Below are 17,479 nucleotides of genomic sequence, written 5' to 3'. Positions count from 1 at the left end.
ACCCAAATTTTTGCACCTGTCAAATTTTGTTTTAATGCATATTGCATATTTTCTGTTAGTACAATAAACCTCATTTCAATACTGAAATATTACTGTGTCCATCAATTATTAGATATATCAAACTGAAATAGCTGTTGCAAACACCCAAATATCTAGAAATAAAAATGATTAAGATTAATAGGGGTGCCCAAACTTTTTCATATGACTGTATGTGACTCCTCAAAGCTATTACCTCAAATGTAGAAATTTTGTATATTTGCATTTTAAAATGAATGTTGAGTTAGTTATAAAGGGTTTTTTCACAAGGATGAGTAATTTTTACTTTGTATAGGTTTTAACTGTTATGTCCATTTTAGCTATGTTTAATTTGACAAATGCTGTAGCTAACTGTTATCAACTGCTGCCAACTGCTCATTGGGAGCTATTGCTTTGTAATTTGTTTAGGGTTATTTATTTATATTTTATTTAATGTATAGGGGCAGAAGCTGCTGGACCGATGTTAATCACCAACTTGATTTCCTCTATACATTAAAGTATAATAAATAACCCTAAAAATAAAAATCAAGGATCAAGCCGGTTAATGAAAGTTGTTTCTATAAGTGAATTTTTTTGCATCTCACAAAACACCAGTTGGCCATCATGTGCAAAAGTTTTACATGTTTTACAGCCAATAGATAATAAAAAAAAAATCCATGCACATTTGAATGGAGATTAGTGAAGAAAACGTGTAAAAAAAAAAAAAAAATGGAATTTTTAACATGTTCCTCCTGAGCGTCTTGTGATTCTAATAAAGAGGAGGCGAGGCGCTGCACTGCAGAATGTCATCTCTGTGGGAAACCCGGCCACTCTCAAGCCAAAAGTCAACCAACACAGACTGTAAGTAGTAGATCAGATTCATATTTTATAATATTGTAAGATGTCCCCATCACTTAGATTTCAGGGCTCTGTTTATTTGCAAAAACAACTTTGGATATGAACACATGAATGCTGACGATTCAACAAATGCCACTGTTTATGAGACTAATTTCACTGAAATGAGACCGATTTCATTTGAAAGTGTTTTAAAATGAGATATGGTTTCTCTCTTTATTCAGTTTTATGACATTTGTTAAATCTCGTTTTTGTATTGCTTTTCAATATTTACCGTTTGGTGTGGCTAATAGTGTTCACATTATACAGGAACATGTCAAACCCAGAAGTGGCTGTTGGTGAGTAAGTTCATTTTCTGAGAGATCCTAAAAGATGTCTCATTGTTTTTTTATTCACACCATCATGTCCTTAAAATGGCTTTTTGTATACAGCGACTGTCGGCCCTTTACCAGAGAATCCAGCTCAGATTATGTGCCCAAAGTGCCATCGGACTGTCGTCTCTGAGGTGAAATATTCCTCTGGATTACTCACCTACCTTTTCTGTGGAGGACTCTTCCTCTGTGGGTAAGGGGAACTCTACTGTAGTTTTGGTTGGTGGGAGGTGGGACTTGAAGTATAAAATTGCTGAGAGACACAACTTGGGCATACTGATTGTTTAAGGAACTTTAATATTAGCAGCAATTATTTAATTGTAGTTTAGCTTTCCTGCAGTCTTAAGAGATAAGGTCAGTTTTTCACCTTGTGCGCAGTCAGGTGGGATCACACTGCCCCTGCGCACGCTTTTACTAGTATTTTTTGTGTGTGGTTCTGGAACTGGCGGTATGACGGAACAACCTCTATCCCTGTCCCCCTGTCTGGCCGTGACATTTGCCGCGCCCCTCCTGAGCATCACGCTAAAGCTGCAGGAAGATTGAATTAGTGTAAAATGATTCATTTTTCAGTGCTTCTCACAGAAGAAAAAAACAAAACACATTTTCCCAACATTTGTATCTTTTTAGTTTTCAAATTAACAATCTCAGCGCATATAAAAAGCCAAATTTCAAAATCATATATGTGTGTGTGTGTGTGTGTGTGTGTGTGTGTGTGTGTGTGTGTGTGTGTGTGTGTGTGTGTGTGTGTTATTTTGTAAAAAACTTTGAATAAAAAAAAAAAAGAATGTTTCCAAATTACAGATTTTCATATGTACATCCTTATTCCATGAGGAGCCATTAACATTTTTTACAATTATTTTTCTATACAAGCAACACATTGAAAAATCCACAGGAGCACATCCAAGGCCACATTTTCCTTCGGAGATTTATATGTTGATACCTAGTTGTTATTTTATAGGATTTTTCATATTTGTTTTAGAAATTAGTAATCGATGATAATTTGAATGCCACTTCTGCAGCTCCAGAGGATTTACAGGTTTACAGATTGTTAAAAATAAAATGATTAAAAGTTTCTGGGCCTGGATATAAAATCAGCGGGTTTAAATATCCGTGTCAGGTGGTGATTGTGAATTTTCTGTGAGTCGGAGGTTCTGAATGCGTCCACTTTCTCCTCCAGGTTTGTGTTCGGATGCTGCCTCATCCCGTTCTGCGTGGACAGACTGAAAGATGCCAAGCACACCTGTCCCACCTGCAAGACCGTCCTGGGAGTTTACAGACGCTTATAGCCGCCGCAGCTCTACGTTGGCGGCTCATTGATGCGTCATCTAATCCTAAATGAAACTAATCTGCAACAACTTTTTTTTTCTTTCTAATCAACAGAGAATTTTAGATGGTGTTAAATGCTTGTCCTTTTTTTATTCTTATCTGAGCAACAATTAATGTGATAGCTACAAATGTTCACTCTTTCGACCGCAAGTAAACCGGGCGCAATGAACGGTTTTCTGCATTCATTCATTTATCAATCACAGAATGAACCATTGAGTTGTGTGTCGTTGAGGACAGTGTGATGTGGTTTAGTCACCTTGATGTTTTTTAAGTAAATCATTAGGAATGGAGGTAAATGGCTGTTGCTCAGCCATATTTATGCTCAACATTCTTTTATTCTAGTTTTGATATTTCTTTGGATCTCCATTTGCCACAAGCAGATAGTTGTCTTCTTTCTTCTTTCCAACTCATTTGATTAGATTTTTTTAAGTGGCAGTGTTATACATTTACCAGGAATATAGTGTCCTTTTATAGCACGATCAAATAAATGTTAACTTCAGTTATAAAAATGCTAAATATATCAAATGCAAAGACGAAGCATCATAATGAATAAAGTGGAGAGTTTACTCAAGAAAAGCATTTTATTTCAATAAGTGTTAACAGAAGCATCCTTCATATGAGGTATCAGAAGTAAAATATGGAGAGCAAAAATACAGAATATCTCTCCCTTCACAAATACCTACAGCAAATTGTAGTATAAGAAGTACATCTGGTATTATAGATAAGACATAAAAGGTTTTATAGCAAAGTATTAAGTAATCACAAGCACAATATTTGCACCCATTTTTGTTCAGGAAATATTTTTGTTCATTATAAACAACGTAATCAGCACAGTATTTGTTTTCAATTACACATAAATCTAAAAATGATTTCACCCGTTAATTCAAGCATTGATTTTGGCCTACAGTCCGTGTTTGATAAACAGCCGCGCGTTTCTTCAGATCGCAATCCGATTGGACGAGACGAGGAGCGCGAGGAAAACAAAGAAGGTGAGGCCGGCGACGTCTCCATGGATCCGGGCCCCGGCACCTAAAACAGAAACAGGTTTTAGACTCTCAGAACAGTTAAAATTTACCTCTAATGGTTACACAAAAAAAATACTAATAGCCTCATTTTAACCAGAAAATATCCCATATAAAAAGTGTTTCCTGGGAACCGTTTGATTAAAAAAACAAAACCATCTGCTATGTCGTTTGGTGAAATGCTGAGCCAGTTTTGGGGCTCAAAAGGTCAGTCTGAACATTTGGGAACCGCTTTATGCTTTTCAATAAACATCTGGGCAGCTTGTCAAATCTTTTACTTACCACTCAAAAAGATTCAAAGCATGATTTAAAAAAAGTAATGGAATGCCTATAGCTAGAGATTTGCAACTAAAGTCTGCTTTTGCTTTTTATTAGAAATATAGGTTGACAAAAATATACTGCTAAAAAAATAAAGGGAACACTTCAGTGTTCACTTAAATGTTCAAATGTTCCCTTTATTTTTTTGAGCAGTGTATATATTTTTGTGGCAAGGTTTGTGTTTAATGACATGCAATATTTTGTGTTTCACTATTTAATATGAATAAAAATGTTAAAGATTAGTTACTATTTTTTATGTTGACCAATGTGCGCACAACTTTGTTAATATTCTGCTAATGTCGAATAAACAATTTTGCAATTGCAGTGTTTCCGTTTGACAAGAAACGCAGTTAAAGTCACTTGTGAATATGTTGATTCTTGGAAAAAAAAAAAAAAACATGCCACGCCATCATCCTCCCACCACTTCCTGCCATCTTCTTCATCTGTTCCACCAGTAGTAACATCCGGTTGTTGATCATGACTCGTATGACGTGGAAAAAAAATTCATACAGACGAAAATTCACCTCATCCTAGCACAAAGAGCTTTATCAAAAAGTATTTTTTATTCTTTTTTTATTGCTATGGGTCCATTCAGTAAATTTACTTTGATAATTTGAATTTGTGGAATTATATGTTTAATGAAACTGCAGATAGTGTGCGACAATCTCCGGAGATTCCAGTACGGCTAAGGAGTAGTTATAGCTACTGTTGGTTTCTATCCCACTGAAGTGGACACATGTGATTTTAATTGCGTTTCTCACTTAATGGAGACACCGCAATTGCAATATTCCACTGTTTTTTGGGTTTTTTTTTTTACATTAGTGGAATATTGGCAAAGCTTTGCGCTAGTCTGTAATGGAAACCCAGCTACTGTTAAGTTTGTTGCAACATCCTTCCATCGATGCCAACGACAGTTTTCTGTCGATTAAATCATTTGTTCTGAATATTGTTTCCACTGAGAACGTCCTCGAGTTAGACTCACCTTTGGTGGTTTTGACAGTTGTTGTGGGTGTTGTAGTTGTTTTTGCAGCAGAGGTGGTGCTGCTTACTCGGCCTCCTGTAAGCCCAATACCCAGTGTGTCGAGTTCTGATTGTAGCTTGCTTGAGATCCAGCTTCTTACTATCGGCGTATTTTCAAAGCTCTTTAAATCAAGCAGGTTGTCGCCAAGAAGAGCTTTAACTTCGCTAACACTCAGACTCTATGGAGAGAAAAGCAGGTCAAAATTTCATACTTGGGACATAAAAAGGAACTTACATTTAAAAAAAAAGATGACACTGACCTGTATCACACTCGTGTCCATGTTAATAAATGTCCGCAGGTCCATATTGACGTTGGAGGCTGCCAAACTTTGAACAAAAGCATAAGGTGCGCCTCCTACAGGACAAAAAAAATGGTGCTGACTTTTAGCTCAATCTTTAAGAGACTTTTTCTATTTACTGCTGCAGGTTTGTGTGTGCGTGCGTGCGTGTGTGTCTGCTTACCCAGGTATGGCTTTATGAGCTGGTACAAGTACAATGGAACGTTTGATCTGGAGGTAGATTGAAACCCTGGAAGGGCGATGTTGAAGAGCACTTTGAGTTTGTCAGTGGTGCAGTTGGACACATCCAAAGCATCGGCATCTCTGAGACAGCAAAAAAAGCAAAAAATATGTTTGAAATGTGTCAATGAAACATTAGATTTTCAATAAATCTGACTTAAACAAGTCCAAAAATGAAATTAATCAGAGTGACAATATTTTGGTAAATGTTTTTAAAATGCTTTTTGTTCGCCAGAATAACCAGCAAGCGGAAGAGAACTTCCATATCAGTTTTACCTCAACCTAACCCTGATAATCCAGTGAGATTAAGAGTAGAACAAACCCAAAACAAAGAGTACTTACCTCAAGCTCTGCTGAGAGATGTTGCTAAGAACCGTAACGTCCACAGAGCACAGGTTTGGTCCTCCGATAGCATTAAGCTCGGCGCTCTCAAGTTTGTTGCCTCCCACGCTCAGATACTTAGAGATGATAGCTTTAGCCTGAAGCAGCAGAAACGAGCACTGATGTGAACAAACAGACGTACCTACAGCAAATACCAGCACAACATATTTAACCGTTTGCCCACCAAGCTTGGATCCCACGCTCCGTATGTTGTGTCCATCAGAGATGCGAGCGTGTCCACCTGAGTGATGGTCCATGTATTGATCTGATCTATCGAGGCAACGCGCGATGCCGGGCCCAAGATCTGGACCTGGTCTTCAGGGACGGTGGTGCTGTACGCCTAGATACAGAAAGTTGTACAAATAACTAAAGGAGAAACATTAAATTAAGACACAGACTGAGGATGGGTTTATCTTTGTCTCTGAATAATCAATATAACTTAATGGCTTTGATTGTGCTCTTATTAAAAGTTAAGATGAAAATACTCAGGTTTTGTTTCCACGGTGTGTCAGTTTTCATCACAGTGAACAAAATTTAAATGGTAAACATTTATTTTTGAACAGCACAAATGGTTAAGGAAATATTGATGACAGACTCAGCACTGTATAGAGACATAGATGAGCAACAGATGAGTTATTAAATTAGACACAAATCAAAAAGTACACAAAATGTAACCTAAACAACCACTAGCTGAATTCCTCTTCCCCCACCAAAGAGAATCTGTTCAAATTAAAAATTGCTGCCAAACATCTACAGTGTGACCCATGTGAGTAGGAAATGGATGGGAAAATTCACTTCAGATGGTATTATCAATGAGTTTCAAATAGACCCAGTGGATAAAAATTGGATTTTTATTTTCTTAATACTCGTTTGGGACCCACGTAGGGTAGAAAATATGCAATACAGAAAAGTATTAGAACTTTTTTTTTTGCCACAGTTTAACCTGGACTGCACTGAAATATGCTGCAATTCAACAAGTCATATCAAAATGAAGAGCAAGCATGCTAATGTTAGCCTAGCACATCAGTAAACTGGTCCAGTGGATGCATCATCATGCTCCATGTGCTCACCTCCTGCAGCTTGGCGAGAACAATCTTGAGGTAATCCCTTTGATCCACCTTCTGGGTGATAATCTCCAGGTTGTCCCTGACAACCGCAGAACTGAGACAGCTGTTGAACTGATTGATGTCGCTGTAGTCGAAGGGGAAGGTGTCATCACTGATGGTGACCAGGGTGATGTTTCCTACTGTGCATTCAGTGACTGAAACAAGAGGAAGAAATATGAAAATCAATCATTGCTGGATGAACAAGCATAGAAAAAAACTTATGAAACGATTATCAACTGACCTGTCTGTTGCTTAAGTCTCCTTCCAATTGATTGTCTTATTTGTTCTATCATTGCCCCTATCTTCGCTCTGTTGACTCCATCAGTTTTGAGGACTTTCAGGTAGTATTTTAAGAATGAGCGCTTCGTGGTCTGCAAGCAGGAAAAACAGGAAAATCAAGAGAGAAAAAAATTTAATCATTCATGTTCTTTCATCTGCATACAAAAGATCATTTTTTTGAAGCAGTGACTTACTTCGTCAAAGTAGTCATAGAAACCTGAAGACATATACAGAGGAAATGTATCGAGGTTCCTCAGCGTTGTTTCAGTCCATGTCGGAGCAAGTCTGGTTATGAAAAAAACAAAACAAAACCAAAAAAAAAAGTTATTTTTTTACAGGTCGAAAAAGGCCAAAAATTTCTGCCAAAGACAGATCTTTACCGATATCTAGTGGTCCCACCGATCAGACGGGTCTCCACTGCGGTCGCCTGAGCGGCAGACAGATCCGGGCAGGTCTTCAGTTTCTCCAAGATGGATTCATCAGAGTTCAGGATGTAAGAGGGGCTCAGGTAGCAGCACATGTTTCCCAGAACTGTTACTTGATCTTTAGTCAGGTTTGTGGTTGTTATGCCCTGAGATGAAAAGTCAGACATGAGCACAATAAAATTAGAACATTAAATAAACCTACAAGGGGTGCTAAGGTGGGCCTCAGAAAATTGGGGGAAGATGAGGAAAAATAAATAAATGTAATCTAATAAATGTTTCAATCACCAAATCCAACCTATTTGTAATCATTATTATAAAATTAAGATAATGTATTGAAATGTTCTTTGGCATATTCATCTTTCTGACTGGCTGCCAGTAAATTTTATCAAGAGGCTTTGCTACTCAAGCTAGCATAGCATAGCTTATTAACATCAAACTGTTAAGAGGCCGCATTTTTGTTAATTATTGAAAGTGCAGAATGAAAATGAGAAAAATTATTCAAAAGTTTATTTTTACACATTTGTAAAAAATGCTATATACGTTAGCAAAGTTAGAAGCTAATGTTGTTTGTGAGGCCACGGCATGGACGCAGGCTAATTTTTCTAGCCACACAATTTGCCTGTTATCATGTATATCATGTATTCAGATTTAAATATCAATTGATAGATAATATCCAATTTCTGACTAAATAAACTTGAAACAATGAACAAAAAATTTTCTATTAATGGCAGCTGTAAAACAACAAAAGGAGCATTTCTGTCATCTGCAGATATGCAGTGTCGACATAATGCTAATCTATGTATGTATGATATTATCACCCCCTAAAACAATGGCCAAAGTCTTTGTTTTGTTTTTTTTTTTAAACCAAAAATGACTTTTGACTTTTGGTGGTAGTGGGGGACAAAATCACATTTTTCAACCCCAACTGTCTATGGCCACGCCCCTGTTGAGAATCCACAACAATTTTAAACAGTTTTGGCTTTTAAAATCAATATAGTTGTGATTTGTAATATCTTTTAACATGATTTTCTTTTAAATCTCTCCATTTTCTTTTTTTTAGAATTACAGAGGAATAAATTATGAAGACATTGATTCTTGTGATCAACGATAGTTTTTGGGTGACCTTACCAGGCAACTCTTGGCGTTTTCGAACAGAGCGGTCCGCTTGTAGCTGAGTTCTGAGGAGAACACCGAGAAGTCGGCGTCGCTGAGCTGTTCAAAGTAGCGGCTGCAGTTGCTCTGGGGCACCAGAGTGTAGCTGGTGTTCAGAGAGAAGGACATCAACAAGTCAGCATTTAATCAGGAGTCCAACATTAGATATTGCAAGAGGACTTACTCATAGTATAGCAGGACATCTGGAGGGAAAAGATCAAAGCTGGTGATGTCTGGTTCTCCTCTGATGTGGTTGAACATGCAGGTCAACTGATGAGACAAAATGCATTTACCCGTTACCAACTCGTGTTGCATATTCCCTTCACCAGAAACAGAAACTAAGTTAATTTGGAGGTATTACAGCATTAAACACCTGCGTACAATGTCTGCAAAGATATGTAGAGTTGTCAATGCTCTGTTCTTATAGTTCTAGAAAAAATATGAACATTTATGGAAAAATAATTTGACCCACTGGAAAATCCCTGGGGCTGTGGGTCTGATATGCCTGTTTCTAATAACTGTACATTATTTTCTGCTATAGTCTTGTACAATAGCAGAACTATAGTAGGTTTTTCTCTTAACACCATCAATACAATTACACTCCCAGACTCTCACCTGAGACTCCTCCAGTTTGACTTTGCCTGTGCCTTTGCGCCGACAGGCTTTGATCAGATTCTTGACCTGCGCCTTCTGAATCGTTCTCACACTTGTGCATGTGAATCCTTGCAGCACAGAGGAAGACAGGCTACACAAACACATAAATACATGTTGGGATCACTTAACACACGCAGAGAAAAGACCACATGTTTTCACACCAGACTGTTTGTTTAAACCTACTCGTTCGCACTTCCCAGGACAGCCGTGGAGCTTTCCACTGCGATTACGTCAAAGAACAGCTCAGCCTGACGAAACAAAGTTGTAAACTCAAGGAGTTGTTCTTCTGGTAACATACAAATGAGAGAAAAAAAACTACAGGTTTTTAGCGAAGAAAGATCTCCTCTACCTGCTGGGGTTTCCATTTCTTCTTGTTGAGTTTTGTGACGCTGTCGGCTGTAAAGCTCTGCAGGAAAGCTCGAGGGATCTCAGTGGCCATTTCGTCCGGAACGTTCTGGATGATCGCCTCTCCGGTGCTGTTCATCGATAAAATCTGGCAGAAGAATGGTGAGCATCCAGTTGTAGGTTATTCAAACTTAGCTAAATCCAAAATTAAGATTCAAATCAAACTTTGTTTTAATCCATTGTATATTCATTTAAAGGGAGAAGATTATGTATTTTCCAGCCACATAACACCATTTCATTGCACAATCAAGTACTTCTGTTAATTTCAGTTGTTATAAAAAATGCTGTATTATTTCAAATATGACTTAAAAAGAAATTTGACTTTGTAACTGAAATTGGGCCTCTGTCTCTTTAAGAAACTCCGCTTTCAGGAAGCCATCACAACATGGCTCCTCTATTAACCCTTTTAACAACCCTTTTAGCAGAGAAGTAGCTCCTACAATGAGGTGAGATGACATACAGTTCCACCAGATGTTTGCTAATTGCTGCTGGCTAGTTTGAAGGAGCTGAGTGGGGGAGTTGTGGTGGAGGGCTGCTCTGTGAGGCGGAAACTTGGAAGCTTGGAAAGTGAAGCTTCATCCTCAAAGGCGGAGCTACGTACACCCAGGCGTTTTGCACATCTGAATTGTTGCCATGGAGATTCAAGGATTTTCTCAAACATTCATTCAAATTTCAGAAAGAATCAAGGCAATACTCCAGGTATGTTACTGATGACAGAATAACAATGTAACATGATGCAAAGTTCAAAAAAGTTCATTTTACATAATTCTGCCCCTTTCATTTTTTCCCCAATAATGAAAACCATAAATCACGCAGACATACCTGTGTGACAAAAATCTGCTGGACAACCTTTGGAGCAGACATCATGTGTCCCACAAGCGAGGGATTTCTGGAGGCGACCAAAATCTCAGAGCCCTGGATTGTCCTGAAAACTCTGGAGGGCACACCAATGATGAGAGTACCCAGCGTAAAAAGTGACGAAGAGCTGTTGATCTGGTGGGATAAAGGAAGCAATCGGAGAGTGTTAAGCATGAAAATTGGTCATGAGCAAGATGAAATAGGCGAAGGGAGAATCTATACCTGCGTCACGGTCAAGAGAGACTCGATAATGCTCTTTGCCTGTCCTCCATTCCAGCCCATCACGTTGCTGAGTGTGAACAGGGCGTTGACCAGCTGCTGTGGCTGGATGGCCTTGATCTGCCCCTTGGACAAGCTGGTGCTCTCATTGCCGAGAGCAGAGATGGCGTTGGAGTCGATGTTATCACCCAAGTTGCTCGTCAGAGCAGCAGAAATCTACAGATACAAAGGAAAAGAAAAACAAAAACTTTTTAAGTATTATTTTTCATGTCTTTGACAGAAAGTTGTATTGTGCAGTAGATTTTTCTGGTTTAATTCCTATTTTGGTACACAATAATATTATTCATAATTGACTCAATGCATTTTGCTGGGTTTCCTTCGAGAGAAACTTTTTAAGCTATTGGACTAATGTGGATCCCCATTTGAGGAGACAGACAAACACTATGCAACGTTTATTTCTCAGAAAAACAAAAACTCTCAGAAACTATTGCGATAGAAAAGAGCAAGTGCTGGACAGTAGCTATCTTCCCATTAATCATATAATTGCGCCTTTTGGAATTACCAAAATAAATTTGCTAAATAGAAACATGTCAATTTTGAAAAACAATTTTGCGCCAAGTGGATTTTTGGCTTCTGCGTATTTCGCAAAACCGCAACGGAGACACTTTTTTTTGCATCACACGAGTCGTGATCAACAACCAGATGTTTCTACTGCCGGAAAAGACTTATTTAATGGAAACACCCCAATTGCAAAATTGTGTTTTTTCAACGTAAGTGGAAGATCCACAAAGCTTTCAGTACCTTTGTAAAGGAAATGAAACTACTATTCACGTTTTTAAGTTCTTCACATCGGCTCTCGTGTTTTTGTTTTCCCTCTGTATTCCTGTTACCTGTGGATTGAGATCTTGGCAGACAACGGTAAGGTTCGGCAACACGAACAAACTTTCTCCTGGAGTCAGCTGGGTGAATGCCGTGCCCGGAGCGACGCACCGGCACAATATAGGAAGGCTGCAGAAAATATATCAAAATAACACAATAAAGACAAAAAAAAAGAAAAAAACACCTTTGCAACATCTTAGTAATTGGTAATAAACGCACAGAAGGGGGTTGAAGTTACTGTCTTGTTTGTAGACTAGTCCAGTGTAGTAATTAGTGAGGTTCTGAGGCAAAACCGAGTGGTTGAGGAGTGCAATGTTCAGGGGGTTCACCGTGAACACCTGCAGGGTCTATAAGGAGCAGGAACAATAAAAACAGGGACAATAAAAATCTGTGTCTCTTATTATTTCTAATTTAAGAGATCAATTCCAGATTCAGTACCTGATCCGATCCGAAGGTCTGAAGAATCTCAAGAGTGAGGAACGGCATGAAAGGGCCGATGTACTCAGCAAACCAAGCCGTAGAGTTCAGCTCTGGGTCTTTGGGGTCGTAACATCTTGGTGTTGCTACGGTGACAGGTTAAAAATGTTTAGGTTCAAGGGTTTTATATTTATGACAAATGAAGAGTAATTCATCGACAGAGTACTAGCAAGGTGCCAAGAGTGTGTGCCCACAGGATACTTATGAGGTACTTTTGAGATACTGGTGTGTACTTACAAGGTTCTACCTGTTTATAAAAACATTTATACTTTTTGGGTACTGAGAGGGGTATTTATGAAAAACATTAAGGGTACTTACAGGAAAAACTTATGGAATATATTTTTGCAGGGTAATTGAGCTTGTCTGTAGGGTTGTTACAAGAGTTACAGGTTGGGTTTGACTAACAGGCATTTCTGAGAACTTGCTTGTATTCAGCAAGTTCTCACAGAGGGAACTTTCTCCATCTGCATTTAACAAGTATCCATGGCGATACCTATAGCATAGCTATATATATAAAAACTTAATACTGATAAGGTGATTAATATTGACCTGGCTGTACTATCAGAAGACTTGTTACCTTATACAGTATTCCTCATATCTACCCTACATGCACCCTTTGTAGGTATCAGAATTACAAATTGACAATTTAAAAGTGAAATGATTAAAAAACAAAGCAAAATAAGTATGAATTTAAGGTTACTTTGTTGCTGCGTTCGAACTCACCTGATTGGAGGTAATCCCTGATGGTGTTGAACACATCTTCCCGCACAAAGTCCACCCCGGTGTAGTTGTATTGACCAAGAACCGAGACACTGAAACGGCACAAGGTTCAATCATGACACAGAAACAAAAACTTCAAAAAGAGAGGAAAGAAAACAGCTGCTTGGAAACATACAGTTTCTGGAAGGCCAGACACGCGGTGTTGTGTGTAACAGCTGGACTGATCAGACTCTTTGAAAGGAAGACCAAGTAGTTCTGGAGGCTTCGGTCAAACCAAGCGTTGACCTCTGACCTGTTGGTGCTGCTGAGGGCCATGGGCCAAACGCAGGGCAGGGTGGGACGCCTGACGTCTACCGGCAGGAACTCCTGCAGTGAATTAACAGGTTGTTGTGTTTGCACACATCATCCCGATGTTGTGTTTTAGATTCCAACAAGTGTGTTACATACGGTTTCCAAAAACACTGGTGTCTGAACATAGCTGCTGTAGAGACCACAGAGCAGTGCTTCGTCATCGATGACGTCTGGCCGACGCAGCAGGTTCCCCAGATGTGACGGAGGCATGGAGTTCACCAGCTGGAAGATCAGAAGTCACATAAATAAAGTCGATTTGGTCGTCCTTTGCTCTGCCAATACCCGAAAGCTTTTATCTCAACACACCAGATGCTTTTGGTCACGAGGCATGAGGGACAGGAAGGTGGTCAGGTTGGGGAACTGGAATCCCAAGAACGAGTCCTCGACGAAGCTGTAGAAGCTGCTGTCACGGTAGCAACGGAGAGCTGGAGGGGCTATCAACAAAACAAGATTTTCAGGTGACGTGTAGGCTTTGTTTTTGGAGACATATGTCTAATATCAATTTATATAAATTGATTTTCAATGATTCGCTGTAGTTTGTTCACTCTGACTATTCAAGTCTATTTCCCTGCAGCCTCAATGTAGCACTCAGATAAACGGCTTGCAGTCTGTGTTGGACCACAAAACACTTCTGACTTTGCAGATATGAAGCAAGCTTACTGTAAAGATTTAACAAAGATCTTTACATACATATATGCTCGAGCTTTGCTGCTCAGCTGAATTTCAACAAGCAGTTTCTTTACCTTTCAGTGCCAGAATGATGTGGTTGTAGATTTCTTTCTGGGAATCCGCAGTGAGTGTTGGGATTGTCGAATTGAGAAGCGTTACACTGAAACAGACAAAACAAAAATTCTAAGAATTTTCGGAGAAGATTTGAATCAAAATAAAAAATTTTACTGAAACACAGCACCAATGGGTGAAAGTACCCTTCCTTGAAAATTTTTTTTTTACACATTCTCCCGTTGCAACCATGGTATTGAATGTAATTTATGCTATCAACTAAAACAACTGCTAGTGCTTGTTGCCTTTCCACTCACCCCTGCTGTCCAATGCTGCAGTTCCTTCCTGCCAGTATCTGGAAGTATGGGTTGACTTGGGAGGGGATCAAGCTTATGACCAGGGGAGGCAGTCGATTATTGAGCCACTGGGATACCACCGAGTCCTCCACTGAGGGATGGGACAGGTTTGCACGATCGAACACAACCTCCAGCATGGCGGACCTCACTGCGGAGGGCATCATGTGTTCATTTCCCTGCAGGAAAAAAAACAAACAAAAAAACTGAAAATCATGGACTATCTACAAACAAACATTTTTAATACAGATTAAATTACACCAGTCAACACTTTGCTGTTAAGGTAAGATGTTTTACGTACCCTAATGGCGACTGAGAACTCATCAAAGAAGAAGGCCAACATTGGGTCTGGGACGTATTTCATCACCATGGCAACCTGGTCAGGAGTCGTGAGCAGCCCAGGTATGGTGGATAAGGCCACCAGCTGTCCGACAGACAGAGAGGCCAGTGCTTCCATCTGCACACAAACAAATGCATCCATGTTTACAGCCAGAGTTTTGACTATAAAGACAGCAACGAAAAAGCCTTGAAATAACACGACAAGAAGCCATGTGACAGAACTCACTGGTGAAAAGTTGGGGTAGAGCTTCTGCAGTTCCTCGATGGAGATGAAAACAGAAAAGCCTCCCAGGTTCTTCTGCAGCCAGTCGCTGCTGCCGACTATGTTGGAGCTGCAGGATGGATCTGAGCCACACAAACAAACACACATGCTAAGCTAATCGTTACCCTTCTGAGGAAACGCCGACTACTTCTATATGCTCTCATATTCCATCACGTAAGACAAGAAAGATGTTCAAAAAGTTTTCAGTGTCAACTTGCAAAATGATAGATTTGATGGGACTTGACTTGGGCAAAAGTACAAGTTTCACAAAATTGACAAATGATTTCACAAACATGAAAATCATGGTCTTATTGACTTTACTTGAAACAAAACAAACTATTGTTTTAATTGAAGATGAAATTAGGAAAAAATTACCACTGTAATAATAACTGTCATTATGGCATAATATAGCAGTTATTCATATTAATTTTAATTTCCAAAAGTTTAAGAAAAAAATATATAGCGGTAATACTTAACAATTCATTAACTGTACCATTCTGCAACGACCTGATATTATCTTAGTCACTTTGAATTCATAACAATGCTTTATGTAAATCACTTTGGGTCCATCACTGCTGGAAATGTGCTGCACAAAGAAAATTGTCTTGTCTTGCATCTGCCTACTTATTTAGTTCGTAAGTAGGTTGAGCTAAATTTAGTGATTTAAAATCTTTTACTCATTGACTGTTTTCAAAATGTATTTAGCTCCCCACCCTCCTTCACGCTACCTAAAAAGCAGAAGAATTACAAAGTTTTTATATTCATGGTGTAATTACTTGCATGGACTGAAAAACTGGTCTTCGTTTTCATGGTTTTTTTTAGATCTGATTGGTGTTGGGCTTCTTTAATTAATTGTTTTTACTCTGCTTCTGTTCATTTTTAAACAATTTCATAATTTTGTCCCTGAAAATATTAAAATAAATACTTTTCATAGACGTTCTGTCACAAGACAATACTAAATAGAGCTATCTTTCAGAAATAATTCTACCAGTTTCTCTAAGACCACAATTTCTCAGTTGAATGTTATGGTCACTTGCAATTTTACTCATATGTTTCCTGGTTTTCCTTTACAAAAGCGGTTCTCAACGTGGGCGGTACAGCCCCCCGGGGGTGCGTTCAGAGGACGGCAGGGGGCGCTGGCGGACATTTTTACAAAAGGGGGGCGCTGGGAGTCCTTTCGGGGGCGTTTGGTTGAAGGTAAACTTTACACCTTAAATGCACAATAACAGTTTAGACTTTGAGCAACTTGGTAAAACAGTATTGTGTAACATTAAAACATGCTTGGCTGCAACTGTATCGATGGCAGCTCTTCCTCTTCTTCTCTTCAGTGTTAGTAGTTTAAGGCGCAGTTCCGCTCCTGCTACTGGTAGCTTCATCATTTCAGCGTTACACCGGCTGATGAAGCTGCTGTGATTCACTTTGTCTGGTATTTTTGCACACATGTTTTGGCAGTTCTGTGATCATGTTAAGCAGCAACTTATATTAAAAAGTGTTTTATTTCCGTTTGAAAGCTGCCAGCTTCCCTGGAAGGACAACAGAAAATCGCTCTTATAAGCATGTAATTACTAAAATCACGATACCCTGACTTTGTATCCCTCTGAAAAAAATGAACCCATGTAAATAAAGAAATCCCTTCATAGGTGAGGGCGTTCATTTTATAGCGTTAACACCGGCGCTGTAAGTGGTCCGGTATGAAACGGGGGTGATTGAACAAAGGTACCGCAGCACTTTTAAATTTCAATAATCAGAATGCAGAAATTATTTCCGTAGTTTTAAAAGGTTTATGTCAGTCTGCCTTTACCCCATCGATACGCCCTGCACTTTAGGGGGTTAAAAAAAAACCAAAAAAAAAACCGATGCAGCACATTGCGCAAAACTCTGAAACAGGAGAAGCGGGATATAAAACGGAGCGACGAACTAGATGTGAATTATGGCATAAAAACAGAGAATCCGACGCTGAACAGTGAAAAATCAACACATGATRTGAAACACATGACGATTAGGCGGCGCAGCAGGTGATGAGTGAAGATAACTGAGCGTCAATAAACGATCAAATAAATCTAGCAACAGGAAAGAAACTAAAGTGGACATAGAAATAAACCGAGAGGATAATACTAATCAAAGGAAACTAAATGTAAATGAATGAAGAACAACATGCAAGAATAAACTAAGAAACTAAAGTAAATACAGAGGAATAAACTGGTATGGCAAGACCTTTCGATCAATAATTAATACAGAGACTGTATGGCAAGAATAAACAGACACTATTTCCAGATAAAAGGTAAAATAATATTGTTAAAGTGCCATGGGGTGGTGAGACCACATCTAGTACTGAGAATAAATATATCTTACAGACCATAACAGTAAAGAACTGATCAGTTATGTTTTTAATTAGATTTGATATATTTATTTCTTCAATATTATTTTTCATGTCAGTGTTAATGTCATGAGGCT

General features: G+C 38.8%; 2 protein-coding genes across 2 annotated transcripts in view; one reads left to right on the top strand and one right to left on the bottom strand.

Annotated features, from left to right (window-relative positions):
- Positions 1 to 761: 761 nt before the first annotated feature.
- Positions 762 to 2,736, top strand: LOC103481791 (lipopolysaccharide-induced tumor necrosis factor-alpha factor homolog). The gene is made up of 4 exons (XM_008437585.2): positions 762 to 876; positions 1,180 to 1,208; positions 1,302 to 1,434; positions 2,419 to 2,736. The coding sequence occupies exons 2-4, from the start codon at positions 1,184 to 1,186 to the stop codon at positions 2,525 to 2,527; spliced, it is 267 nt and encodes an 88-aa protein (XP_008435807.1). The 5' UTR covers positions 762 to 876; positions 1,180 to 1,183; the 3' UTR covers positions 2,528 to 2,736.
- Positions 2,737 to 3,117: 381 nt separating this feature from the next.
- Positions 3,118 to 17,479, bottom strand: part of LOC103481871 (uncharacterized) — a 31,016-nt gene continuing 16,654 nt past the window's right edge. Inside the window, exons 9-36 of the mRNA XM_008437692.2 lie at positions 14,990 to 15,108; positions 14,726 to 14,881; positions 14,389 to 14,603; positions 14,095 to 14,180; positions 13,658 to 13,785; positions 13,448 to 13,573; positions 13,176 to 13,366; positions 13,004 to 13,092; positions 12,242 to 12,366; positions 12,023 to 12,150; positions 11,815 to 11,932; positions 10,928 to 11,140; positions 10,670 to 10,840; positions 9,792 to 9,935; positions 9,626 to 9,690; positions 9,404 to 9,533; positions 8,973 to 9,058; positions 8,765 to 8,894; positions 7,592 to 7,782; positions 7,406 to 7,496; positions 7,174 to 7,303; positions 6,897 to 7,087; positions 6,011 to 6,166; positions 5,788 to 5,924; positions 5,390 to 5,529; positions 5,188 to 5,282; positions 4,890 to 5,106; positions 3,118 to 3,596 (exon numbers count right to left, since the gene is read on the bottom strand). Coding sequence (XP_008435914.1) covers positions 3,505 to 3,596; positions 4,890 to 5,106; positions 5,188 to 5,282; positions 5,390 to 5,529; positions 5,788 to 5,924; positions 6,011 to 6,166; positions 6,897 to 7,087; positions 7,174 to 7,303; positions 7,406 to 7,496; positions 7,592 to 7,782; positions 8,765 to 8,894; positions 8,973 to 9,058; positions 9,404 to 9,533; positions 9,626 to 9,690; positions 9,792 to 9,935; positions 10,670 to 10,840; positions 10,928 to 11,140; positions 11,815 to 11,932; positions 12,023 to 12,150; positions 12,242 to 12,366; positions 13,004 to 13,092; positions 13,176 to 13,366; positions 13,448 to 13,573; positions 13,658 to 13,785; positions 14,095 to 14,180; positions 14,389 to 14,603; positions 14,726 to 14,881; positions 14,990 to 15,108 — 3,860 coding nt within the window. The 3' untranslated portion in view covers positions 3,118 to 3,504. The remainder of the gene's footprint in view (positions 3,597 to 4,889; positions 5,107 to 5,187; positions 5,283 to 5,389; positions 5,530 to 5,787; positions 5,925 to 6,010; positions 6,167 to 6,896; positions 7,088 to 7,173; positions 7,304 to 7,405; positions 7,497 to 7,591; positions 7,783 to 8,764; positions 8,895 to 8,972; positions 9,059 to 9,403; positions 9,534 to 9,625; positions 9,691 to 9,791; positions 9,936 to 10,669; positions 10,841 to 10,927; positions 11,141 to 11,814; positions 11,933 to 12,022; positions 12,151 to 12,241; positions 12,367 to 13,003; positions 13,093 to 13,175; positions 13,367 to 13,447; positions 13,574 to 13,657; positions 13,786 to 14,094; positions 14,181 to 14,388; positions 14,604 to 14,725; positions 14,882 to 14,989; positions 15,109 to 17,479) is intronic.

The sequence above is a fragment of the Poecilia reticulata genome, linkage group LG1 (assembly GCF_000633615.1).
Source record: "Poecilia reticulata strain Guanapo linkage group LG1, Guppy_female_1.0+MT, whole genome shotgun sequence".
NCBI lineage: Eukaryota > Metazoa > Chordata > Actinopteri > Cyprinodontiformes > Poeciliidae > Poecilia > Poecilia reticulata.
This window is presented reverse-complemented; position numbering and strand designations above follow the sequence as displayed.